The following is a 27,867-nucleotide window of genomic DNA, read 5'->3' on the forward strand; positions in this document are numbered from 1 at the left end:
TATATGATGATGATGATGATGATGGTGATGATGATGATGATGATGATGATGATGTGGGCAATCATAATAGGCGCACCCACATGTGCACACAAATGCACAAACTTGATTGATTTCAGTGTGCTGATACTGTGGCATGAGCTCAACCATTACTTCATAATGTAGCAGCGCTACGGCTCTGCCTTATAGAAAAATCATATCATCAGCTCATTGTTTTCACGAGGCCTCGGCTGCCATGCAGTGCCCGCTGCTCTCACTTTAGTGGCAGCAAGAAGAGCAATTTATTCAACACACAGCTGTAATGTTATGGCACGAGAAGTGGACGGTGCATCAGACATGGAGTGCTCGCTCTTGTTTTTTCTAGTTCTCTCTCTCTTCTCTTCCACACACTCACAAACACACAGGTCCTGAAGCCCAGTGACCTCACAGCTGACGCTTCAGTCAAAACTGCAGGCTGAACAGTTATGTTTTTCCCGCACTGAATCAGGACTCCAGCCATGAATCCTTTGTTTTTTCTGAGCGCACACTCATCATAATGACACAGGAGGGATACACCATGAGCCTGTGCAGCGATTGCTACAATATATACAATAGTCTGCAGTAATTACATTACCCTGTTTTCTGTTGCTCCTGCTGTGCTAATGAAAAGCTGCTGGTAATGACAATGACTAATTCCAAGATTATTCCAAACTGAGCATTAGAAAGTTTTGCCTACAGGCCAGCCTACTCTTAAACAGGCGTACGTAAAGGCCCAGTACAAAATCCAGTTGATTTCAGGAGGATCATTTGAGTAACAATCAGGAACTCAGGAACAAGTAAAGCAAACAGTAAATATCAGAGGTAGCTACTTGGTGTTGTTTGATCAGAGATATTTAAAAAAAAAAAAAAAGATGCACAAAAGTGACACATTCAAGTCAACCACTCAGAGCAGTGGACTCAAGGGAAATATCCATGACCAGAAAGATATTTTTGCCCCAGTAAAAGGCTATAGATCCTGATCAGCAGCTTTGCTTTGTTTATTATAAATGCCTGTAGCAAGTGAATGCTTTCAAACTATTTGCATTTGAAAGGAAACAAAATGTATATCAATCTGATTCTGGAGAATCCAAAAAGTGATAATCACCTTTTAACCAAGGCCATGACCAGATGTAGGCTATGTAACAAAGCTAAGCAAGCACACTGTTGCTCATCCAGGTGTGCGTCATGTGAGGCAAATTATCACTGAGTTTTATGTTCGCTTCTGACTTTTGATGAGGCTTTCACTTTTTCAGTGTGCATGGTGATTCACTTCACAACATGTATGCAGCCATCGGTGTGCCCTGAATCTGATTCCGTTTTAAACTCTCGAAGTAAGGACATGCAGTGAATGCCAGTTCAGTCTTGCATCAGTGATTATCCATCAGTGGAGCGGGAAAGGAAGTAAGCTGTTTTTTATTGGGACACATAGTGAGGATGCCAAGTGCTCTAGCCAGCTCACCAGCATGAGGAGCTAATGCAGGGCTGTATCAGGCCTCCAATTAAGAGCTAACAGTCCCTATCTCTTATATTAATAATAAAACCACTGGTAAAGACTTATTTTCATTGGAGCTGATGCTCACTTGCTTCGTGCTGAATAAGTTTGATGACAAAATGGATGATTTTGGTTGGACAAAGAAATTCTTTATCGCACAGCCCAGTCTCACTGACGTAAAGATGGCTGCATGGGGCACTAAATCAGTCCAAACCACTTAAAAGTATAAAGGCCAGTGTGAGCCCTTGAGTATTGTAGACTAGACAGTGAAGAATATGGGGGGACTGAACGCAGGACTCGAGGCACTATAATAATGTTGATTGCCTAGATTCTTATTTGTTTCGACCCACAGTTAGCAGGGGGAGACAGACGCCTTATAGAGGAAAGATACAAAAACACAGTCTAAATTAATCAGCAAGAACAAAACTGTGGAGAAGTGGAGCAAAATCTTGAAATCACAATTGCTTGCATTTATTTCATTACTGAGAATAAAGACAAATTATACTTTTTGAAATGACTGAGATCAGTATTTTAACAGTTTTATGAGTCCTAACCCAGATGATAGCACTCAGTGTCTTAGAGCAGTTGATCAGCATTGTGGGAAATGTACTTTAAGGCTGCACTATAGTGGAAAAAACAACATTGTGATATATATTTTTTCTGCAATATATGTGTGTGTGTGTGTGTGTGTGTGTGTGTGTGTGTGTGTGTGTGTGTGTGTGTGAGAGTGAGAGAGAGAGATAGAGGGGAGAGCTATATTATAAATATTATAAATAATAAACATTATTTTGGGAGAAAAAAAAAGTTCTCTGCACAAAACACATACCGAAACCGTACCGAGAACCGTGGCCAAAAACCGAGGTACGTATCGTACCGTGGGCTACCTGTACCGTTGCACCCCTAATACAGTGTTGCATTATGTATAGCTACCAAACATCCTGTTTTTGGTCAGTATCATCTCATTTGTAAAATACCACACAACTGACATTATTTTCCTTTTTCTTTTTTGCTTCCTCTTAGTTGTTTTATAGTTTCTTCTTCTTGTGATTGTGATTGGTGATTTGCTGTATGTGCAGAGCCTGCATACCAATCATTAACCAACTCACAAATTCAGTAGGAACTAGTAAGATGGCTGACATCAGAGAGTACTGTAGATTATTTTACATCTGATTTGTCTGATTAGTCCTGAAAAGTGAAAACCGTTCTCCTTTTGCATCAAACATCAATATAGTTGTTGGTGACATGATCGTGTTCATTCGCTTTAAGGTTGTAGGCTACTTCCTGCTCGTGCTCACATCACAAAGACAATGCTGGTATTATATATTGTACAGCATTAATTTGCTTATATTTTTTTGCAGAGAATTTACCTGAGAAATTTGCTACTACTCTCAATTGGTTAGCTTAGCATAGCATTGTTACTGGAAATAGTGAAACAGCTAACATGAATCTCTCCACACATCTTTCTAAACCTCAATAATGAGCAGGATTTAATTGTTTTATTTTTTTAATAGTGAAACTATACCACTGTAACTTACAGGATTTCGAACATTTTGTGTTTTGGAAGTTGAACCGTGATAATTTAATTCATGTCTCCTGAAGATCTTTCTCAGATTGCAGGGCCAGTGTGTGTGTGTGTGTGTTTGTGTGTGTGAGGGAGAAAGAGAGCTACTTTAACACATATTTTTTTTCATTCACTGTAAATTGAGATTCTGAAGGTTCAGGATGGATGTTTAAGCAAAGATCCAGAATTGATATGATATTTATTGGTGTTGTCATCACATTACCGTGCACTGAGTCAATGTGCTTTTTATTTTGTCAGAGATGCTAATTGCAAGTTGGTGTTAGTGTCACATTTCCATAGAGTTGCATTAGTGTGTGTTGTTGTTCCAAACTACAGCTCTTGCTTGCAGTGTCCTTTTTCATTTGTGATATGTGCAGTGAAGTTTATTGAGGGGGATCTAATGCAATGCCTGTTTTCTTTTTCAGCTCTTACCCATGGTGCAGTGAGGAGCTCTGCCTCGTGGACACAATTTAGGAGTATCAACCCTCCTTTATCCTTTCCTTCCCCATTACCCCTTCCTCGCCCTCCTCCAATCCGAGCCACCCACAGAACAGCTTCCCCCGTAGATACTTCTTGCATAACATAGGAACACATACGTATTCTGATCATTTACCATGCAGGCTGGAATGATATTTTTGGAAAACTGAAGATGTAAAAATTTATATTTTGTACATCAAACTTTTAGTACAAGCTCATAACAACTCAAGACAGACATTTTGCACGCACAATCCAACATTTAGTTTCCTTGGTTACCTTGACACACACGCCACGGTCTCATGATGATGTGCGAGGTGATGCCCACCATTTCTGAGGATGGGCGAAGTGGGACTGGCGGAGGGCCCTCCTCACCTGCCGGGGCGGGGGTCGGAGGCCCCGTCGGCGCCATGGGAGGAGGAGGCTTCAGCGGGAGAGAGACCAGAGGCGGAGGAGATGAAGGAGGCAGCACAGGGAACCTGGAGTCCCTCATGGTCAACATGCTGACAGAGAGGGAGAGGCTGCTGGAGAACCTGAGGGAGACACAGGACAGTTTGGGCACGGCTCAGCTCCGCCTCCGAGAGCTCGGCCACGAAAAGGAATCACTTTCGAGGCAGCTATCTATCGCTCTGCCACAGGTACCACTGTGTGTGTGTGTGTGTGTGCGTGCGTGTATGTTAAAGTCCCCCTAAAGAGGCATTTTAAAATGTGTAAAAATGCTCTGCTATGACTATTTTTTGATTAAAATTGCTTTCCCACAAGAAAGTTGTTTAAAAAAGCTCCCAAATAGGCTAAAAACAGGTCTACTATTTCTCCCTCATTGAAAAATTCTGATACTATGAATATTCATGAGTATGCAAATGCGCCATGACTCGCGCCCGCCCACCGCCACCGTGTTGCTAAGTAACGGCGGTGCGCGTTAACGGGGCAGGGGAAACGGAGGAGCGAAGTCAAAACACAAGGTTGGCACTGGGGTTCGAACCCTGGTCTACCGCATTCAAGGCGGCGACCATAGACTGTAAAAAGAATGGACGTAGCACCCATGACGTCACCCATTGGTTTGGGGGAGTCTGTTTTGTGCTCCTACTACAGGCATTTGAACTGCGCCATCTTGGATTTTAGTGGGAGTCTACTTTCCATATTTGGAGAAGTGCGGCGGTTTGCCGGCCAAGAACCCGCCCACTGAACTCCAAGCAACCAATTAACGGCCGGTAACTGTCTGCGAACCTGTCACTCAACGTAACCACGCCCCCATTTATGAAGCCTAAATAACACTAAAACGGTTGTGGTACAAAAAAATTCACTCCCCCGAGTCCCGACAGTGTTCACGGAGGTGCAAACTATCGGTAGAGACCAAAAAAATAAAAGGCACCAGGCTATAAATATGTTTTTTTAAGCTGTAAAGTCGGCTATTTTAACATGGAGGTCAATGGAGAGTTGCTCACTTCCGGTCCCAGCCCCCAGAGGCCGGAGAACTGCAGTTTTTTGAACGCAGAAGTGGTCTCCACTTGTAGAACCCACAACTCCCCCCTTGGCGGCGACCTAACCTCTGGGCTACAACAGCTAATGATAACATGTTTGAACATCTAGGGCCGGATCTACTAAGGTCCCAGATAGCGGGCGCTAAATTGTTTGCGTCCGCTAAAATATTGCGTGTTTGGTTAGCGCACGCAAAACAGGTGATCTAAGAGTAACCCGCTAAATGAAAACACATGCAAACCGCAGTATTCGTTTCCGCCACGGAGAGTGTGGACAGAGAGCTGGATGGACGAAGGGACAGAATGACATTTGATCCGATGCATACAATGGCGGAGCTGAGCAGCCAGGTACTGGAGAAGAGAGGAGCACACTGCAGGACAAACGTGTGCCGTGCGTAATGGCGCCTAAAGACTTTTAACACAGCTGAAAAACTGTTAGCCTATACAGAATTACCCAGATGTGAGGAAATGCAGAGATGTAAGATCACGGGGCTCTAGTAGGCATCAAATCAATAAACGCATACGTTTTCACAAAGTTGTATCAGTTAGTACATGGTTTTCAGACGTGGTAAATAAAGACGCAAAAACAGCCACCGCAATCTCTTCCTGGTTTGGTAAATCACATTGCGTGCGCTAAATAAATCTATTTGCATCTACTCCTCCCAGTATTTTGGGCGTTCTGGCAGAAAGGCCCATATTTACATATTCATCATCGCAAACAGGCTAAATGGATTGCACGTGCTATTTTGCCCGTTTGAGAGACGCAATCCTCGGTGCGCCCGGTTAGTAGATCAGGTTCCACATGTGTTTGCGCGTGCAATCAGGTTTGCACATGTTTTAATACACGCAAACCTTTAGTAGATCTGGCCCCTAGCTGTATAAGATCACATCACAGTGAACAACAAATGAGATGCAAACAAAATCAACGCGATTGGTTGCTAGTTTCGTGACGCACGAAAACTGACTCCAATTTGAAAAATTGAATCCAGTTTTTTCAGACTCCTGAAATGCCTTGTAGCAGAGCCCACATACTAAATTGACATGTTAATAATTTCAAAAAGGGCATTTTTGGTTTAGGGGGTCTTTAACAATATAAACCACGTTTCATTTGGAAGTGAAAGTATATGCTTTGGCAATGCAAGTGCGTTAAAGAACACTTCTTCTTGTCTACCCTCTGTGCTATCAGCCTAGTTATGTTTGAGTGTGTTTTTCTGAGTGTCATTGTGAAGCAAGCTCATGAGACATTAAGCCTTTGCTGTGACAGTTCATGCAGAGTGACGCAGCTAGAAAGTGGATGTTAAATACCCCCTTCCCCCCACCCCCCCACCCCCCTGCATCTTCAGTTGAGTTTTCCCCACTAATGTTGTTCTTACTAATGCAGTGGCTTTATGTGCCTATCATCTTGTGGCTGTTTAGTCTAAGTTGCATCCGCAGCGTTCCCCTCATTGTGTAATCAAGCTTTATTATGTTTGTTGACCATGTTGTTAGCAGATGATTAATGACACAGGAAGATAATAATTGTTAATGGCTTCGGCTTGACTTAAATGAATCCTTGATTTCATAGGAATTCTCTTTAGTTTACTCAGTGAAATTGCTTATTAATACCGACTGGAAGTGGAAGATTTTATCCTTTAGTTGTAATATGAACAGCTTTCCCTCTCCACTGGGACAAATCCCCAGCTCCGAACGTGTGTATTGTGTTTACAGTATAGTTTTCTGTCACACTTTACAGTCCTTGCAGCACTGTACACAAAGTCTCCATTTGTTTGTTGTCTGCATAGTCACAGTCTAGTCAAAGCAAATTCATCTGATCCTATATTGATCTAAAATCAAGAGATATACTTGTTTTTATAATTATAATTGTGGTAGATTAATCAGTAAGTCGGTCAGCTATTTTGATAACTGATTAATCAAATTCATTGTTGAAGTAAAATGTCTCCTATCTATTTTGGGAGTGTTGGTTTTTTACTATTAAACATTGATTTCACGTATTATTAGCAGCTTGAAACATCAGGTACAGCGATAAGCCTCACAATATTAGACCTTAAAAGAGCTGCACATGCACAGGTGCTGTGTCAATGAACATGAGATACAATGCACAATCATCACTCAAATATCAATTTCTTATTAGTAAACCTCAGTTTCCTTGCAAGCCATAGCTAGTACTGCAAATTAATTTAAATGAATGGAGGCCACAGCCTTCAAAGATAGAGTGAGATGAAATAGAAAAGAAATGACAAGGGGACACGGGAAGCTAACTGAGTAGCTGACCCTTACCCAAACAAGAAACAATCCCATAAGGCCAAGAGCCAATGGACCCACTGTGTTACCATCTGTATAGATCTATCTCCGGCTCTTTCTCTCTTTCCCTCCTCCATGCAGACAGACTCAGTTCATTTGAATAGTTTCAACTGTTTTTGAATCATAAAGCACGTAATCCTGACTGTAAACATCTGCACTTCATTGTCTCTCTCACAAAGAACAATTGTCTCTAAGCCGTAGCCATGGATGTGTTTTATTGAGACATAAAGAAATCATTCTCTGACCGTGGATTCTCTGGGTTTTAGTCTCTGGGTTTTTTTCCTTCCTCTCTCTCTCTTTTCTTTTTTGAAACAAATGAAGACGTGCTCTCCCGTTTGCACTCTGTTTGAGCACCGTGCAGGTTGCAAATGTATTCCCAGAGGTGTTGCAAATGACATATCGATGCTCTGTCTTTTTCCTTTTTTTTTTCTTTTTTGGGGGAGAGAGGGGGTCTCACTTGTGCATTCCAGTGCAGAGCCATTGTGTAACAGTGTGATGTAATCCATCCATGAATGCGAGTTCACAGTGAAAGATGAGCAAGAGAGAGTGGTGGAGGAAACTGTGTCAGTGATTTACATGATTATTATGTAGGTTTACATCATGTGCGTCTTCCTACGGCCCTGGTCTCAGGTGTTTTATAAAGTGCATTTCTGGAGGGCTTTAGTTCTATATATTTTTAGCATTTGAGCATTTATGCAAGTGTGTGTGTTTGTGTTTGTGTTTGTGTGTGTGTGTGTGTGTGTGTGTGTGTGTGTGTGTGTGTGTGTGTGTGTGTGTGTGTGTGTGTGGCGAGAGCAGACCATTCTATTTAAATTTAAGACTCACTATATTTGGCTATGTCTGGCCTGAATTATTATTTGTTCCTTTAAACTCTTATTGCAGCTCAAGTGGCTGTGCGGAGACCACTTAAACTATTAAAACCATTCATTTAAACAGTTTGTTTTCTTTGCCCCTGAACGCAGCTTGTGTATTCCACAGGAGTTTGCTGTGTTGACTAAAGAGCTGAACGTTTGCCGGGAGCAGCTTCTGGAGAGAGAGGAGGAGATTGCTGAGCTCAAGGCGGAGAGAAACAACACACGTGTAAGATGTTTAGCGGCCATTTTGCTTATTAGCACTGTAACAGCCTCTATGTTATCTTCCTCACCCATTGTGGTTGTGGGGGTGTGACACTGTTTCATTTGCTATCCCCCCCCCCCCCTCTTCTCTTTCTCTTCCTTTTTTGTCCATATCTGCTTTTCTTATCTCACCCACTCACTCCTTGTCCCTTTCTGCTACCCGGCGCTCTCCTCACAACCCAATTTCATCTCATTGTCGCTTTTAAAACCCTTCACTCCTCTGCATATTCTCCGAGCCTTCTCTCGCCTATCCCTCTTTTCCCCTCTCCTGCTCTCTCCGTTTCTGCATCTTCCCTCAAACCACTTCAAATTCCCCATCTTACCTCTTTTTTATTCCTCCTGTCACCTCCACATCTCCTTCGCCTTCAACCCCCACACTCCTGTAGTTGTTGCTGGAACACCTGGAGTGTCTGGTGTCTCGCCATGAGCGCAGTCTGAGGATGACGGTGGTGAAAAGACAAGCCCAGTCCCCTGCAGGGGTCTCCAGTGAGGTGGAAGTCCTCAAGGCCCTGAAGTCTCTGTTTGAACACCATAAGGCCCTCGATGAGAAGGTAGGTCAGAGTGTTTAGCTTTGAGCTGTTATCAGACTCTGCATTTATGAAACTGCTCGATGTGAAAATCTGATTATGGTGAAAAACAAAGGGTAAACATGCTTCACTTTTACACTTACTTAAAGCAGAAGTAAGCGATATTTTTGTGTTAATATAAGTCTTAACTAACTCCATCGGCTGACAAGAAGTTATGGTGCGTTCAAGGCAACCCGTAACTCGTGGTTTTCAGACCTGTGAAGTTGTACCAGTTCCATCTGGTACGAGTTCACGGGTCGGAAAAACACGAGTGGCCGTTATAGTGACTTTCACAGACAACAGGTCGGAAAGACACGAGTTACGGGTTGCCTGGAACGCTACAAAGTCGTAAGTCGTGACTTGAAGTCGTAACTTACGGTTTCAAAAGCCTGCCTGAAATGCAGCATTAGCCCAAACGACCGGATCGCTTACTTCTGCTTTAATTTAATTCAGTTTAACATTTTAACAAACACAAACAGTATAATCCCATGACATGAAGCATTTAAGCAACAGTCAGCTCAGTTTTTGGCTTTCTGGTCTGATGCTGCTGAATATAGTGGAACATTTATCAGCTTTTTTTTTTAACTCAGGAATGAATATTACACTTCCAGTCATCAGGTGACCAAAAACAAAACAATAGACTGATGTTATTAATGTCACTGCTGTTACTGGAGGTTAAAGAATAAATGCTACATTTCAACTCAAACCCTGATTAAAGCAGATATCAGTGGCACGGCCGTTTCGGCTAATGCTGTGTTCAAGGCAGGCTTTTGAAACCGTAAGTTACAGCTTCAAGTCACAACTACGACTTGGTAGCGTTCCAGGTAACCCGTAGCTCGTGTTTTTACCGTCCTGTTGTCTGTGAAAGTTCCCTATAACGGCCACTCGTAACTTCCGACCCGTGAACTCGTACCAGATCGAACTGGTATGACTTCACAGGAAGGAAAAACACAAAGTACGAGTTTCCTTGAACGCACCATGAGTTAGCAGCCCCCGCCCTTGTCAGGCATCAATTGGTCCTCGTGCTACGTCACCACATTCACGCGCATCCCTTGGCTGCACACACAGCCCTTCATGCCGTTCTCTCTCCTCATTGGATAACACTTGTATCCCACAAGGAAAATTTTCTCCTCGGGTTACAGCAGAGCAGAGTGACGGAGAGACTCGTGTTTAGGCTGAAATACTTCATGTAAGTGATTGCTGGCGGAAAATAGGACTATTTAGGACTTATATTAACAAAAACATTCCACTGATATCTGCTTTAAAAGCTCCATGTTTGGAGCCTGATAGGATCCAAGATGGCTGCACTACAGACCAGAACATGCACTGTTTAGCATCTAATTTGGATTGACTCTACAATACATCTTTGGTTATGGTGATGGCCATTATAAGAAGAATAGGCGGTTTTGCTTTCTCATTACCAAACAGATGTTAAACCTGTTAAAATGGTATTAGAACAGTACTGTAAAAACAAAAAACAATCACGGAGCAGATGACATGTTAATCCTTGCTTCTGATTTGTTATTTCTGCTCAGAGTAAGAAATACCTTATGTTCTGTTGTGTGTCATGAACTCTCTAATTGGCTCCATCGCCTCCAACCGTTTTGGGCTCTTTCTCAAAAGCTTATCAAGAGACACCAAAGACCAAATCCATTTTAGCAACACGAATGCAGCTTGAATCTTAAATTGCGAACACCACGATGGCCAGTGGACTCACCTCCTTGTCGCTTCACCGCACAGGTGCGAGAGAGGCTCCGTGTGGCCCTTGAGAGGGTGTCCATGTTAGAGGATCAACTTGCTGCGTCTTCTCAAGAGGTAAAGTCCAAGGAAAATGATTTGTCTCAAGGATACTTTAGCTCGGCATGAAGAGCTCCAACCAGCGAAGGAAACATTAATTCATATCGTCCGTCTGCTCATTTTGTCTCCCTCTTTCCAGGTAATCTCTTTAAGAGACCAAATTAAAAGACGTCAACAAGGGGTGGACAGCGGGAAAGATGTAAGGGAGGGCTTTTGCATGTTGGTTCCAGTTGTTTTTGTGTATGTGTTAGCGTCAAGAAAGTCAGTAGAGATTAGATGTGGGTTCCATGGTGTGTCAATGTGATTTCATCTCATCTACAGCTCATTTATATCTAGCTGAAATCTTCATTGATTCTAACTTTTTTTTTTTTCTCCTCATCACTGTCATTTTTTTTTCATACATTGCCATTTTCCCAGCGACTACCCAACGGCCCCTCCTCTGGCCTGGAGGACAGCGAGCTGGAAAGACAGAAAGAAGGAGAGATAGAGCGACAGAGAGCCGAACTCTCCCAGCTGAGGGAGAGACTGGCCCTCATGTGTCGGCAGGTGAGTGTGTGTGGCTCTGTCTGTCTATAGACTGATGTACTGCAGCGATTGAAACTTCAGAGGGAGGGGCTTTCTGAAAATGAGGGATATTTGACTTCGGGTTTAAGAGGAAATCAGAGCTGAATATGACCGACAGCACCGCAGCACCAACACACGGCCTCTCAGCTGATTCTACAAAATCCAAATCTGGGTAAAAAAAATTAAACCTGTTGTATCCATGTAGAAAGGTGAAGAAAGGAGCAGCAACAGTAAATGGTATTAGTAGAAACATATAAACAGGGCAATATAGGGAGGTTTCCAATTATATTAGCCACACTGTACAACCCTGAAACATTACTGGATGTCATAAGTCAGTCTGCCTGAACTAATGCTGTGCCCCATTTGTAAGGCTGGTGTAAAGGTAAGGTTAAGATCAAGATTAGGGATTAAGTAAGAATTGACGTTCAGGTTATTATGTTGGTTAGCAACACAGTGGACATAGTCAATCAGTCAGTTCAGCTTTATTTGTGGCCCTGTAAGGCAATTAGTTTTGTAGCAAGTAAAAAAGACTTTAAAAAAACATGAGACATACGATTAAAAGTCTAAGAGTGAGAGAAAATGCAGTGGCCTGACACAACATCAGTAGCAGCAACTCAAGTTGCTCGTACAAGTCAAGAGTTATAACAATTAGATTACAAGCGTATTTATATCTAGGCTTTGATATTCCTGTTTTGATTTATAGTTTAGATTACAAACGCTGGCTATCATAATAAAGTCCTTCAATGCACTGATTTAACAGGTTAATTCACAAGCATCTCTGACAGTGTATCCCAAGAAGGATGAGGACAATGTCCAGTAGCTCCACTGGTTTCCCTCGTCCCTCTTGTGGCCAGTTAGACCATCACAGCTGCCTTGAAACGTCATAATTATTATAATGTATAATGCACATAAAGAACCCATTTCAGTTTAATCACAGACATATTGTATGTGGCCTTGTGTGATAAAATACTGTATAATAGGTGATAAGTATCTAGATGGAGATGATGAAGTGACTGAACAGAAAGCAGAGACACAGACGGAGGGACATTCTGCCTGTTATCTGTGTCAGTGCCCTACAATTATGTCAGCGCTGCTCTTTAGGAGTCTTTTACATTGGCCAGGCAGACATTTGTAATCTATCACTGTCGTCTCTATTTACACTTGGTGCTGTGGCAGTTAACACCGACTCACGTAGGTTCAATCTGTGTCATTTTGTGTCCCTTTTCGTGGTGTCACGTCAGGTTGGGGAAATAGAGGAACAGCTTGCGGCCGCCAGGAGGGAGGTGACGAAGTCGGAGGAGGCCAATCAGAAGCTCCAAAGGGAAGTGAAAGAGGTCTGTCGGGCCAATCTGTCTCTTCCTGGCCAAGACCCTGAGCTCCCTCGACTCCCGGGGCTACAAGTGTATATTTGAACACAATGGGCATATGCTGTAGAATACTGATACGCATTATTTGGTAATGAGAGGGGAATTCAGAGAAATGAAACAGTAATGAGGTGGAGATCACCTTACTGATATCATTGTAGATTTAATACTCTAAAATCAATGCAGAATTAATTCTAAACAGACTCCTATAGCATTAAAATATACTATTTATGCAGCACATAGCGACATTATTTTTTCTTTTACCTGCCCATTATCATATCATTGTGATGCAAACTGTTATTATCATGCATTTTATGAAAGATCTGACGCTTCATTATCTTGTTTCATGATACATCGCTGTCTCCTTCAGGCTCTTTGCCAAAGGGAGGACATGGAGGAAAGAATTACAACACTAGAACGCAGGTAATCTTTGCCGTATTTAAGGAATTTGTTTTTAATTTTAATGAGGATGTGCGCCTTCTTTTTTTTTCCCTCTGGAGCCTGAATTTTCATACATCAGCTGTAATGGACATGCTGTAGCAGAAGGAGCATATGTTTCACCTGTTGGCCGGCAATGTGTTGCAAAGGTCTCCAGAGACCTCTTTATACAGTCTAAGGTTGTTTTACATAATGGCATTTGCATTATATTCTTATTAGGAATTCAGCTGTGCGCAATAAAAGCAAAAAAAAGACTTTGTGGCTCACAGTTTAATGAAGGTAACTGATTGTGGACATCCTCCCCATCCAATCAAATGTGTAATATAAACAGTTATGATTAGTGTTTAAAGTTGGCTCAGTACACAGCTCCTGTCACATTTTTCTCTTTTAACAACTGATACAAAAAAAACACATTTGTCCCAATAAAAAGTTTCTGAAATAGCTAGAATTTAGTGTATGTGGGTTGTGGATTAATCTTACATTCGATAGTGGCTTTGTGTTGCATGCAGGTACCTCAGCGCCCAGAGGGAGGCGACTTCTCTCCATGATATCAAAGACAAGCTGGAAAATGAGCTGGCCAGCAAGGAGTCCCTGCACAGACAGGTAGGGAATGTCTTGAATAATAAATTGCCTGCTTTTGTTATGGCTGACGGTGGTGTCCTGGATCTGGTGTCTACGGGTTCAGGTTGAAGCTCTTCATACATGTGTGTTTATGTTTGTGTGTCCAGAGCGAAGAGAAGAACAGACAGCTACAGGAACGTCTGGATGAGGCCAAGCAGAAGCTGCAGCAGACCCTCCAGAGGGCAGAGACGCTGCCTGAGATCGAGGCCCAGCTCGCTCAAAGAGTTGCTGCTCTTAACAAGGTACTTTGACACTGGGGTGATAAAAATGTTATTATAATTATTATATAATCATTATCCCCATCGGGATATTATTGTTTCTAGAAGCTCGTTAGATTTATTATAAATCAACTTTCCCCTGTAATGTAGGCAGAGGAGCGCCATGGAAACTTTGAGGAGCGACTACGGCAAATGGAGGCCCAGCTGGAGGAGAAGAACCAGGAACTACAGAGGGTACCATCACTTATTTTTGCTCTGCTGTGTTACAATTCCCTTTTGTCAGTGGAATGATTTATTTTTTTACCCTGAGCACTTCTCTTGTGGCCTCATCTCTTTTTAGGCTAGGCAGAGGGAGAAGATGAATGATGAACACAACAAACGTCTCTCAGACACAGTGGACAAGCTGCTGTCTGAGTCCAACGAGAGGCTGCAGCTCCACCTCAAAGAGAGGATGGCAGCGCTAGAGGAGAAGGTGAGGAGGACAACAATCACTGGTGCTGTATAGTTTGTGGAAAATAAGAATAAGAAAAACTAATGTTTATTCCTCTGCTCTGTTAGAATGCTCTTTCAGAGGAACTGTCCAATATGAAGAAAATCCAAGATGATCTTCTAGCTAATAAGGTATTTATGGTGAAAATACATTTTCCCCACAAGGAACAGACACAATCCTTAACATAGAGGTCAGATGAGAGCCATTCTCCTTTGTACTTTAGGAGCAGCTGCTTGCTGAGCTGGAGCGAATCCAACTGGAGCTGGATCAGCTGAGAGGCCGGCCTGGCTCCTCTTATTCCAGGTTGGTCACAATGATTTTTTTTTTTTTTTTGAGGGGGGGTATTTATACAATAAATATACAGTAAGCTTTGCAGTTAGTGAAGTTAAAGCAGAATCTCCCAAGGGATGCTGTATTTACACTGTTCCATCTGAGGACACTTTTTTGTTTACTCCCCTGTTTACTTTTAATGTACTTATGCTAAAATCTATTTTTAAAAAAGTCATTATTGATACAGCACCTAGAGGGTGTTGTTGTGGCTGCCAAATATGCAAATAATATACACACTTAATTCATGTGGATGCAACTCTTTTCGTGTCTTTTTTTTGTTTGTTTTTTACCCAGAGATACTTTGTTGTGACTTTTCACCCAGAAAATGGGCACATTGTCGTTTTCAAGTACTGTGACATAACAAATGAATTCTGGATCTCACCGCAGGGCGGGCAGCGTGAGCTCACTTCCCTCCACCCTTTTCCGAAGATCTCTTCCAGGGAGCGCCTCAGAGCTGCGGTACCCCCAGGGTGGGGGCTCGCTCCCATCTGGCTACAGCAACTCCTCCAGTGGGGTGGTGGTCAGGAGGGCACACCGCGGCCGCTGGGGGCCGCCCAGAGACGATAGTAATAAGGTGCTGAGCCGAAGCTGAGATACCCCACACGTAAAGAACCTATAGGTTTTAATATAGGTTTAAACATAAAATTGGCCATTTTCATATATACGCATATATGCTATATATATATGGTGCATATGCAGCATATATGCACAGATAAACTGCATATAGGTTTCATATATCCTCATGAGGATATATGCGCATATATGAAACCTATATGCAGTTTATCTGTGCATATATGCAGCATATATGCGTATATATGAAAACGGCCAATTTTATGTACAGTATGTCACATATATTCAAACTTATATTAAAGGCCTCATGCTGTGCACTTTTCTCTGGGTCTATTTACCTGCTGATATCCCTAACAAGATGTATCATTGGTTTTGAGTACCTGTGATCTGCTTGATATCGTTTATACTGTCCCTTTCTGTTGCCTCTTTCTGGAGCTCTAGCAGGCACAGGTCATTTGGCCAATCAGAAGAGAGAATGAGAACCTCTCCTCTGATTGGCTGACTGTTTTTGAGTGGCATGTGGTCGGGCCAATCACAGGCAAGTAACTGAAACCTAAACTGCATTCATAAAAATTGAAGAAAAAAAAACTGGTCACGGTGGGCGGAGTTACCTTGTGTGTGACATCACAAAAAGGAGGAAGTGCTATCCGCTCGTCTCAAAGAGAATGTTCCTACAAATGGGCGGTGTGCGTTTCTCCGTTTATGACCAGTTTGATGCATGGGGCAGTATATACTTGGCCCAGAGACCCCCCCAAGCACAAAAACCAAAATCACATTTTTCATGCCATGGGGCCTTTAAAACCTATAGGTTCTTTCTGTGTGGGAATGATGATTAGGATGATGATGGTGTAGGATTTATTATTAGAATGAGACACATCATGAACTGTGACCTTACCATCATGTTTTCTGTGTCCAGTATGGGGAGTGGGACAGCGGGTCGATGCTGGGCCCGGGGTTTGAAGGTGAGGGAGGCTGCTCTGATGACGAGGACGACAGGGAGACACTGTTCGGATCGGAGCTTCTCTCTCCCAGCGGACAGACAGATGTACAGACTTTGGCCATCATGCTACAGGAGCAACTGGAGGCCATTAACAAGGAGATTAAGTATGTTCTGTGTTTTTTGCAGTTTGACTCTTTTTTTTTTTTTTTTCGATTTTCTCGATTTTTAGTCTGCATTTTTAACACCGGTGAAACAGTTGAATGATTATGATTGTCTACAGACTATTCCAGGAACCATATTTCCCCCAAAAATACACATCACATGTAAGTCAGCTTTTAAGATTTATTCAGCAGCAATAGGTTTACTCTCTTTTCAAAAGCCTGGACTGCATAAAAGAGGCAAAAATAGAGTATAGAAAAAACAGTCTTCTGAAACCTTTCTGACAAAATGAGATATAGACTGAGGTAAACTACATTTTAACATTTATCTGCACACAGATACTATAGGAGCCTATAAATTAACATACTCCATTATAAAGTGAACTTAAAGTGAAATTCCGGCGTAAGTGTAAACCATGGTCAAACACACCATAACACCGAGTTAGACCCCCCCTCGAGAGATCAATTTGCCCGACCGCTACATTCACGAGATCCACCAACTTCAGCAAATACCGCAATATCGCCACACACGGCGCTGTCCGGATCCACTGTCTGACCGCAACCAAAACACCACCATTTGCCCAAAATAATGCTCAGAACTGCACCAAATGTCATCAATAGTACACACAGGGTCCCAGCACGTAGTACGAGTTGTCAAACATCTGCTAGCTTTGCCTGTTTTCTTTAGCAAGGAGATGCAACTCAACTCACCTACTTCTCCTCCGGGAGCCGCTCGTTGGTGAGGAAGCCCTGACGAGTCGATCACCGAGTGCACCGGAGTTCCGCAGCTCTTAAAAATGCTCATTTGCGCCTATATCGTGGCCAGCACTCGATAATAATAGTTATAAAGTGATATGCAAGATAAAAAAAAAAAAACTCTGATTGTATTTCCATGAGGTAATTGTTGATTGAGCTGCGGAACTAGCAAATGGTGGCGTTTTGGTTGCGGTCAGACAGTGGATCCGGACAGCGCCGTGTGTGGCGATAATGCGGTATTTGCTGAAGTTGGTGGATCTCGTGAATGTAGCGGTCGGGCAAATTGATCTCTCGAGGGGGGGTCTAACTCGGTGTTACGGTGTGTTTGACCATGGTTTACACTTACGCCGGAATTTCACTTTAAACCCTTTTCAAAACTTGGACTCTCTGTATGTAAAAAAGGCAAACAAATGCACATTGCACAGTATATATATATATATAATATATATAAATATATATTATATATATATATAAATAGATTTTAAAATTTTAAAATCGTCAAAAAAAAATATCGCAATACTTTAAAAATTGTCAAAAAAAAATACCGCAATACTTATGTGAATCGATCGGAGCGCAAACCTTGAAGAAAATGTTTAAAAGACCTAAAAAGACTTTACTTCTTCTCCACCTCTCTCAGACTGATCCAAGAGGAGAAGGAGAGCACGGAGCTGCGGGCGGAGGAGATCGAGAGCCGGGTCAGCAGCGTCGCCCTGGACGCCCCGCCTCTTCCACCTTCTTCACTGGGGGGACGGGACAGTGTCGGGAGGGGCTACATGACTCCTTCCATCACCTCCTCCACCTTGGCGTCTCCCTCTCCTCCCAGTTCTGGACATTCCACCCCCCGTCTGCCACACTCCCCCGCCAGGGAGACTGACAGACAGGTACAATGTCGGCGCCGTCAAAGTGGAGATATAAGCTTCAGATTACCCCTTTAAAGGGATAGTTCAACATTTTGGCAAATTGGCCCATTGCCATAATCGCTATAGTCATAGCAGTAGGTTCGTTACCTTTATTTGTCGGTGTAAGCTATTTTTAGAACGGCGGAGCAGAGCAGCAGGCTGCTCAGGGCTACGGTACGGAGGCGGAGGAATTTCTTGGTTTCATCAAACTCATCAAATACAAAATCCCAAAACTTGTGACCTGCACATTCACCACGCTATGAGATAATAACGGAACGTTATGAAACAGAGCCGTTTTCGAGGTAAATGCAGGGTAAATACAGAGTCTGCTTGCTGAAAAACTGTCCCTGAACGCAACTCGCATCAGCGGTTTTGCATGAATTTACCTCTAAAACAGCTCCGTCTCATAACGTTCTGTTATTATCTCATAGCGTGGTGATTGTGCAGTTCACAACTTGTCCACGAGTCAGCGTTTTGGAGTTGTTGGGTTGTGTATTTGATGAGTTTGATGAGGGAAACCAAGAAATCCCATGAGCCTCCATAGCGTAGCCCTGAGCAGCCTGCTGCTCTGCTCCGCCGTTCTAAAAATAGCTTGCACCGACAATTAAAGGTAACGAACCTACTGCTATGACTATAGCGATTATGGCAATGGGCCAATTTGCCAAAATGTTGAACTATCTCTTTAAAGTCAAACATTGTAAATCTACTAATTTTTTTCCCGACACTACAGAATAGCAAAGATGGTGAGGAATGCAGAGCCCTTGCCCTGATTGACTCCACCCCTCCCAACGTTCCTCGAGCCCTACGATTGGACCGGATGACACACACTCACCCCGGTGCCGGCCTGGACGACCACCGTGAATTTCGCAGGTACTTTCCAGAACCGTTCCTCTTAAAAATACTTTACTGAGCGATGTTGACATTTACCGCGTTCTGCTTCCCCCCATGTCTGTGTAGTCTCTCTGCTGATGGGGCCATCACTGCAAGCCAGGACTCCCTCCACAAAGCCAGCAAAAAGAAAAGCATTAAGTCGTCGATTGGTCGTCTCTTTGGCAAAAAGGAGAAGGGGAGGATGGGCGCACCTGGGCGCGAATCTGCCTCACTGGGTTGGTTGAACTGTTCAATCACAAAGCCATTTCCATTCTCAATGTATCTGTTGACAATGAGGTGAACTCATGAAGTAGTTGTCACACTCCTCTGACCTCTGACCTTTTGCAGCCTCCACACCCTCTGATGACCTCGGTTCAGCCGACCCCTTAGGTCTCGCTAAACTCGGGACCGGAACAGTGGAAAAAGACCGCCGCAGCAAAAAGAAGTGAGATCAGTCGTCTTTTCCACATGTTTCATGCTATATAGAAATCTCTGAACCCTCCTGTAGCTTTTAGTGTTTTATTAAATGGCACAGACAGGTGCCATTGGCAGAGCATGACACAAACCAACCCAGGGGGATAGAGCTTTTTATTCCCCTGGTATCATTTATTTAAAAAATATATGCCCTTGAGGTGCTGCAAGGCACAAATGTCATGGCATCTTAAGTTCAGTGTGATTTTCTATTTATAAAAGGATACAGCAGTAAGGTGAGATATGAAGAAATTAATCTCTGTCAAACTTGTGTTTTCCACTCTCCCTGCCAGGCACGACTTGTTAGAGGAAGCCTGTCGTCAGGGTCTGCCTTTCGCCTCATGGGACGGCCCAACTGTTGTTACATGGCTGGAGGTACATCATGGCCCAGTGTCCTGTTAAGTGGAGGGATCAGTCCAGTTCAGATGTTGTTATTCATGAGTTATTTACTGAGTTTGACCAGTGACATTTAAACATTGGTTCTTCTTTGTCACCGGATCGTTTGTAAGTATCATCATTCGTCATTCAAGTTGCCGGGGGGTCAAATGTGCGGTGCGTCTTCTTTCTGTTTACCCAGCTGTGGGTGGGGATGCCGGCGTGGTATGTGGCAGCGTGTCGTGCCAACGTGAAGAGCGGCGCCATCATGGCCAACCTCTCAGACACAGAGATCCAGAGGGAGATCGGCATCAGCAACCCTCTACACCGGCTCAAACTCCGCCTGGCCATCCAGGAAATGGTCTCCCTCACTAGTCCGTCTGCACCTGCAAGCACGCGCTCTGTAAGGATCAGTCAAATAAAGAAAATAAAAAATAAACACTAACGCTAGTGTGCGATCCACATGCACACACAGATTGGACATTGACAAACATACACTGATGTCAAGGATGTTGTGTTTGTGCTCTGTCATTACAGTCGACCAGTAATATCTGGATGACGCATGCTGAGATGGAGTCTCTCGCTGCTGCCACCAAGCCAGTAAGACGGAGTATTATGTAACATGTCAAATATTTTTATCATTTTATTTTCATTATTTATTTACTTTATGCTTGTGACTTCTGCACTTCTTTGATTTGCATAAATCCGAGACAGCTCTGATACAAATCCTATTCCAGTATTTCCTGTATTATTGCTTTATGTTTTGGCCTCTCAACACATGGAGTCCACACACTGATGAACTCTTTTCTTTTTCCTTCTCTCTAATTAGGCATGTTTGGCTTCACCTTTCCCTTACTATTCCTCAAAATCTGTTTTTGATGTAGTGTTTTTTCCAACTAATTCTCACTCACTAACAAAACTTTTCCTCCTTCTGCCTTCCCTCTCCTCCTCTCATTCTGCCCTGACACCAATTCACCATAACACCAACACAAACACACACCCCCACCCCCTGATCTCCCCCTCCTCTCTTTGCGGCTCTCTGTGCCTTTTTCTCTTTCATTTCCTCTCTGCCCAAACCACAAGGAGCAGAAGGAGTTCAGCTGGGACCAGGTGAGTTGTTATCAGGACACTTGTGATCATCACATGCTGCAGAATAACATGATGCTTGTTACTGGAAGGCTGAACCAGTCTGGTGTTAGGTCAAGAGGAAATCACACGCATTACTCACTTTGGCGTTTCGGGAAATGACGACATATTAAAATGACCTATGATGCTTTTTGATCACAAACATAATTTAGTGAGGTTTACTGTAAGCACGTACCAAATGCCAAACATACCTCCAAATGTGCGTAATCCAAAAATAACACATACTGACTGACACCAACTTGTAAATGCTATTGTTCCTCACGTCAGTTGTTTATAAAGAGCATAGTTGGACGATTTATTAGAGTCTGTTTGCCGTCAGTTGAGAGTAAATGTGTGTAAATCTTAAACTCATCAAATGGCTATAATGAAAACCAGAAGGACCAGCACAGAGAACAACAGAATGAAAATCACTAGAGTTTGGGTTATAAGACTTTTTCTACAAAAAAATCACTTCAGCCTAAATTTACCATTTAAGACTTTAAAGCAGAAGTAAGCGGAATGTTTGTGTTAATATAAGTCTTAAATAGTTCTATCTTCCGACAGTAATCACTTACATAGAGTGTTTAGTCCGAAACACGGGTCTGTCAGTCACTCTGCTCTGCTGTAAACCGAGGAGAAAACTTCTTGTATACTTCCTTGTATCCTACAACCTTTATGCAATGAGGAGAGAGAACGGCATGAAGGGCTGTGTGTGCAGCCATGCGCGTGAATGTGGTGACGTAGGGGACCATAGACTGTAAAAAGAATGGACGCAGCATCCGTGACGTCACCCATTGGTTTTGGGGAGTCGTTTTTGTGACTCCAATATGGCGGCCTGAACAGCGCCATGTTGGATTTACCGGCCGAGAACCTGCCCACTGGCCTCGAAGCAGCCTGTCTCCGGACCGCTCCGGACCTGTCACTCAACGTTTCCGCGCCCTAATTGGCCAGAGTTTTAACCTAATAACAGTAAAACGGTAGAGTTTAAAAAAATGTCACCCCCCTCAGAGTGTGTGCGGGGGTAGAAACTATCGATTGAGACCAAAAAACGTTCTGACACCAGGCTTTGATCATGTTTATTGAGGTAAAGTCGGCTATTTTAACATGGGGGTCTATGGAGAATGCTGCTTTCTGACACCAGCCCCCAGACGAAGCCGAGGGGATTGCAGTTTTTTGAACGCGGAAGTGAGCTTCACTTCTCAGACCGACAACTGCCCCCTTGGTAGGGACCAGGACCAATAGATCCATGACGAGGGCGGGGGCTGCTAACTCCATCGGCTGACAAGAAGTTAGCCAAAACGACCGGATCGCTTACTTCTGCTTTAAACAAACCATCTAATGTAAACCTGTCCTTTCCTGTGTGTAGCCCGGGAATAGCACTGGTCCATACGGAATTAGAAAACAATAAATACTGAAAAACATACCGCGAGGTAGCTTTAATCAGTGTTGTGTTATCTAGTAATGGCTTGAATGGAACAGACATGTAAAAGTTACTCACTGCAGTTCTAAATGTCACTAATGACATTAGCCTACAGAAATGGGAAAATAACTATGTGAACTAAATATTACACTTTGAAACTTTATTATAGACTTATCTATGTCCTTTCTCTCTATTCATCTCCATCCTTCCCTCCGTCCTCCAGATCCTGGCCTACGGGGACATGAACCATGAGTGGGTGGGGAACGAATGGCTGCCCAGCCTGGGTCTACCCCAGTACCGCTCCTACTTCATGGAGTCACTGGTGGACGCCCGTATGCTGGACCACCTCACCAAGAAAGAGCTGAGGGGTCAGCTGAAAATGGTGGACAGTTTCCACAGGTCTGAAAGAGAGATTCGTTATTTGTGACAATTTATCCATCTTATCAGATCTGTTTGATTCTCTCAACTTTTTCCTTGCACCATTTATTTCCATGGGTGTAAATATATACCAGCTTAATTAAAGCAGTGTGTCATTCTCACTTACAGGGTGAGTCTTCACTATGGTATCATGTGCTTGAAGCGCTTGAACTATGACAGGAAGGAGCTGGAGAGGAAGAGGGATGAGAGTCAACATCAGAACCAAGGTGAGCCCTGTGGTTTTTGTTTTTTTTTCCTTTATTTCTTTCTTCAGTTCATCCATCTCATATATATACAAACCCACACACACCAAAAAACAAAAAAAACACATAAAAGACAAAGCATGCCTTCTCATAACCTAATACAAGTATCCAGTGGGTAATAAGCCCTGTGGTTAACGGGCAAATCTTCTCTTCAGATGTGATTTCTGCCACTACGACGTCCTGGAGATAACTGTTACTCTGTGTCCTTCTCCACAGATGTGATGGTGTGGTCCAACGAGCGAGTCATGTGTTGGGTGCAGTCAATCGGTTTGAAGGAGTTCGCTGACAACCTGTTGGAAAGCGGCGTGCACGGGGCCCTCCTGGCGCTGGATGACACCTTTGACTACACTGACCTGGCCCTGCTCCTCCAGATCCCCAATCAGAACACACAGGTACTCCTCCACACTGCACCGCCTTCGATGTCGGCTTGTTGAAGCTGAATGTAGAAAACAATTCACATTTGCTACAACTTCTGTTTGTCCGTTACTGAGATCATCTCTAAACTCTTAAATTATCTTAATTATGATCTTAAAACTCTGGTGTCTCGCTATTGCAGGCGAGGCAGCTCCTGGAGAAGGAGTACAACGCTCTCATCTCCATGGGAACGGAGAGGAGGCCAGATGAGGTACGACACAGCAGACTGTCAGCAGAAAATCAATCAAGATAATCACTCCTGCTAGGAGGGGGGAGGGTGTGTCGATTGTAACCACCCAGACTAAGACTATTTTACTAACAATAGGGCCTTTGATCCAAACTTTTCAATCCTTTCTCTTTGCCAAATGTGTGCCATGATCATTTCCTTTCCGCTGGTAAAATACTAAAGCAGACTGAAGGATCTCTCCTCCTTATAAAGACAGCCTTATGGCATGCACTGCTGGCAAATTGTTGGCATGCCAGAGTGGTTCAGCTGTGTTTACACCAGTGCTAATTGCTTAGTTACAGCATGTAGGACTAAAAACTGTGCAACTGTGGTATATTGTCACAGCAAATCCTGCTTTGTCAAATACTACTTTGTTAAACCCCACTTATGCATAATGAATAAGACCCTGAAATAGATCGCCTCAACTGTGAACACTGACGTTATTTAATTTGTCTCTGCAGGACGGCACGAAAACATTTACACGGTCACCATCCTGGAGGAAGATGTTCAGAGAGAAAGACCTGCGTGGCGTGACCTCCGACTCCTCAGAAACATTACCTGCCAATTTCCGTGCCTCCGCCATCTCGACCCCCTCCGTCACCCTGAGGAAAGTCCAGAGCGAAGGTGAGGAGCGTGCCAGGATCTGGTGTTATGCTGTTTTCTTGCAGGGTTCTTACGGATCCTTAAAAAGTCTTAAAAGGCATTGAATTCATTAATCTAAAAACAAGGTCTTAATTGGCATTAAAATGTCAAAATTTTTCTTTAAAATGTTAACACATGGTAAGTGGTATTTTATGGTTGTAATTAGTCTCAAATCTCAAAATAATTGGTAACATTCCGACATAGAGAAGTTAGTGGCGGCCGTCAACGCTAAATTTCTCACCGCCACCAGCTCCCGAGTCAGTGTTTTTTTTTTTTTTACTTTTTATGCATTTATTTTGAAAGGACAGCTGGAAAGAGACACAATCCAATGTTCATGTAGCAGTCACTTTACCTTAGATCACATAGGAAAGTGGGTAAAATTGTCCCTAACCCTATGTAATTGATGTGGTGTTTTTTCTTCTTCTTTTTTCTGCATTTGTGTTTATTATGAAGTCAGTCTTAAATTTCATTTCAAGTGGCTTTAAATAAGTCTTAAAAAGTCTTAAATTTAACTTGATTTAAGCTGTAGGAACCTTGTCTTGTTCTGTTGAAACATTTGTTAGAAAGACAAAACACAATATTTATCATGAAACATTAAACCACTTATACTAGTCTGACATACATTACAGAAGATAGCGCTACCTAAGCCTTTATGATCTTTAGCTATTTCCATTTAACACCTCAAGTAAAGTGTAGTGTCTAATGTAGTCAACATTTCTGAATGTTGATATCAAGATGTGGCATGAAAATAAAGCCAAAAAAAAAATCAAAAGGGGAATGGAAAGACGCTGCAACACATATATTCATGTAGGATTTTATACCAGACAGTTGCTAATTCTTTTGTAGTGCACAAAGTAGAAGTGAATCTATCACTTCAACCATAGCTTAGTTAATTTTAAATAATGTTTAATTCACACATGGTGACCGTTTTACAAAGGACATTTTTCATTTTGTACCTTGCAGGCTGCCACACTGGATTTACTGAATATTTATTGAAGTAAAGTATCCAGGTTTAAGAGATAAAAATGTAAAAGGTGATTGTGGTCATTGATCAGCATATTCATTCTGTAGGTGTGTTATCATCATCTAGTAAGAGCTGAGAACAGAACAGAAACAGTAAACAAACATGAATACATTGGAAAAGCAAAGTGAGTGGAGTGATATTAGTTTCTGACATTATGTCTTGTGTGTCTGTATCCTGACTGTGTGGAGACCTTCATCCTCACTCAGATTCTGGTTTGTTTGATATGAAGAAATACACAACATTTGTTAATGTCAGATTTCCCCATGTCTCCTTGAGGCTATAAAACAGACTTTGTTAGGTGAGGTTTTCCGTGAAACAGATTATATTACAAACAAATTCAATGAGTCACTTTGATATAAACAGCCAGTTAAAGAGAGGAAAACTTTCAATGACACAGCAGAGTAAAGGCAAGGGTGGAAAATTTGTTCTTTAAAGGTCGTTTCATGGTAGATGTTGCCTTTGTTAAGACAATTGATGAGCCTGAAAACAAGGGGAGTGAGTGAGACTAGAGTAGCATACAACTAACAACATGATCCATGGATGTTGCACTGTAACACTGTAACTTCAGGTCTGGAGAAATGTTTTACACTTGGATCTTAGGTTTATACTTGCAGTATGTTGATTTTGTTAGCCTTGAAGGGAAACAGGCCAGACACCTGAGTTTGGTCTTTGTTTAACTAAACCCAGATTAAGCTAAACTAAGCTAACAAACTACTTTTACTTTCTTATCTTTTCCCCTTTTTTGTTAAGATTAATAAAATTAGATGTATATTTTTTCGAACGAACTTTCGAAATGATTGTGTTACATTTGGGAGTCAGGCCCTAGAGTCCTTGTGCTAAAGCTAATCAGCTACTGACTTTAGCTTCATTCATACTCACATGTAACTCATGGCAAAAACAAAAAAACATATTTTTCATTATATATTCGACAGCACCCCCTGGCGAAGACAAGTACATTAGTGCAGCACTGTTAATACATCATCATACAAACTAGGTAACATGTATTTGAATTTTCAGCAAAATATCTTTGAAAACTCCACTTCTGCAGGTTTACACTGATTTAGTTGTATTTGTCTCATTGAACCACATGTATACAGTACATTGACTAATTACACTGTTCTCTCTATCAGTAAACTCTGGTCCAAGAGGAGAGTCTGGGTCCGTGAGAACATATTCCTGCTAAAAGATAAGCACACCAGGTGAGAAAAGCAGCTTCATAGAAAACTCTATCTGTAGCTAAAAATAGCTTCTGTGAACACTAAATCAAACGCCACATCTCAGCAGGAGCTATTCCTGTTCATCAGGTATGTTTTATTCTGTTTTGCAGACCCCCACCTCCATCCTAAACCAAGGAAAAAACACATTTTTGAAGAAAAAAAAACTGAGGATCAAAACAAAAAAATGGACACTACGAGACGACAAACGACGCTCGAGCCAGACGCCTCGAAGAATCAAAGACACTGAGTGAATGATTTCTGAAAAGATGATAAAATAATGAGTGAATGTCTGTTTATTCATCTGTTTCTCTCTCTCTCTCTCTCTCTCTTTCTCTTGTTCTCTCTCTCTCTCTCTCTCTCACTCCATCTTGATCCATAGTTGTGGCATGATGCTGTTTGATTCTGTAGAACGTGACCATCGCCTATCGTGATTTCATCTTCTGTTTTTGAGTGTGAGACGGCAATATTGACACAATGAATTTATAGTTTTTAAATTGAAAAATGCATTCCTGTTCAGATTAAGAGAATGGTTCCCCGACACACATCCTTTCAGGTGATCTTACTACGATTTAGACTAAAAATAGAACATACTCTGCCTAGTAACATAACAATACAGTAGAGTCTGGGGGGAGGAAGGTTCAAAGGGAGAATGTAAGGTGTATAAAGGGTAAATGAAATGTATGTTCTTAAGCCATAACAGATGAGAGATGCACAAATGTGAATAGGTCGGACAATGAGACAATTAGCAAAGTGCTTTATGACAAAATCCTGTTCAAACTGGGAAAAAGAGAGTTAAGCATTTGTGTTAATATGCATGCCAAAATCAACCATTTTAGAGTGAACGTCATGATATCAATCATCTAATGATGTGAAAGCTTGGGTCAGGACTTTGTAAAATGTGTGTATTTTATTTTTATCATTTTTTATGATAACTGCTATTGTATGTATGTATGTATGTATGTACAGTATGTATGTGTGTGTATTAAACTGTACGTTCATTTCATACTTAGTTTTAAGACTGACTGTAATTTCATTTTAGGTTGGAAAAAAAGGAAATATGTTTTAAATTATGGACATTTAAGATATGCTACTTGTATGTGTACATTTTGAGAAAAAAAAACAAATTGTGTTATGATTTAAATTCATATTACTGGAGAGTAGTGATGATAATTGAATATAATATGATAACAATAATGATAATGATTGTAAAAGCTGTAATTAAAAAAACATACCTGTAAAATGCTATTGAGGGAGTT

The 27,867-nt window shown here is 42.2% G+C and overlaps 1 protein-coding gene across 4 annotated transcripts in view; it reads left to right on the forward strand.

The window, feature by feature from the left end:
- Positions 1-27,715, forward strand: part of LOC146968059 (liprin-alpha-3-like) — a 29,647-nt gene extending 1,932 nt beyond the window's left edge. The window contains exons 2-32 of one of the 4 annotated variants that reach the window (XR_015034420.1): positions 3,494-4,180; positions 8,300-8,401; positions 8,823-8,987; positions 10,743-10,817; positions 10,939-10,998; positions 11,217-11,345; positions 12,605-12,697; positions 13,098-13,150; positions 13,675-13,768; positions 13,894-14,028; positions 14,155-14,238; positions 14,345-14,476; positions 14,563-14,625; positions 14,718-14,797; positions 15,212-15,398; positions 16,311-16,498; positions 17,886-18,129; positions 18,878-19,017; positions 19,105-19,253; positions 19,366-19,462; positions 19,782-19,863; positions 20,066-20,266; positions 20,401-20,463; positions 20,693-20,973; positions 22,632-22,807; positions 22,955-23,052; positions 23,305-23,480; positions 23,645-23,713; positions 24,190-24,352; positions 26,525-26,593; positions 26,722-27,715. Coding sequence is in view for 2 of the 4 variants with exons in the window: in XM_085762001.1 (XP_085618127.1) it covers positions 3,845-4,180; positions 8,300-8,401; positions 8,823-8,987; positions 10,743-10,817; positions 10,939-10,998; positions 11,217-11,345; positions 12,605-12,697; positions 13,098-13,150; positions 13,675-13,768; positions 13,894-14,028; positions 14,155-14,238; positions 14,345-14,476; positions 14,563-14,625; positions 14,718-14,797; positions 15,212-15,398; positions 16,311-16,498; positions 17,886-18,129; positions 18,878-19,017; positions 19,105-19,253; positions 19,366-19,462; positions 19,782-19,863; positions 20,066-20,266; positions 20,401-20,463; positions 20,947-20,973; positions 22,632-22,807; positions 22,955-23,052; positions 23,305-23,480; positions 23,645-23,713; positions 24,190-24,352; positions 26,525-26,577 (3,714 nt within the window). In the remaining 2 variants the exon portion in view is untranslated. The remainder of the gene's footprint in view (positions 1-3,493; positions 4,181-8,299; positions 8,402-8,822; positions 8,988-10,742; positions 10,818-10,938; positions 10,999-11,216; positions 11,346-12,604; positions 12,698-13,097; positions 13,151-13,674; positions 13,769-13,893; positions 14,029-14,154; positions 14,239-14,344; positions 14,477-14,562; positions 14,626-14,717; positions 14,798-15,211; positions 15,399-16,310; positions 16,499-17,885; positions 18,130-18,877; positions 19,018-19,104; positions 19,254-19,365; positions 19,463-19,781; positions 19,864-20,065; positions 20,267-20,400; positions 20,464-20,692; positions 20,974-22,631; positions 22,808-22,954; positions 23,053-23,304; positions 23,481-23,644; positions 23,714-24,189; positions 24,353-26,524; positions 26,594-26,721) is intronic. The other 3 variants (XM_085762001.1, XR_015034421.1, XM_085762002.1) reach the window with 3 other exon arrangements.
- Positions 27,716-27,867: the final 152 nt, after the last annotated feature.

This window comes from Trachurus japonicus, chromosome 19, assembly GCF_045865225.1.
Source record: "Trachurus japonicus isolate A0001 chromosome 19, Traja_1.0".
NCBI lineage: Eukaryota > Metazoa > Chordata > Actinopteri > Carangiformes > Carangidae > Trachurus > Trachurus japonicus.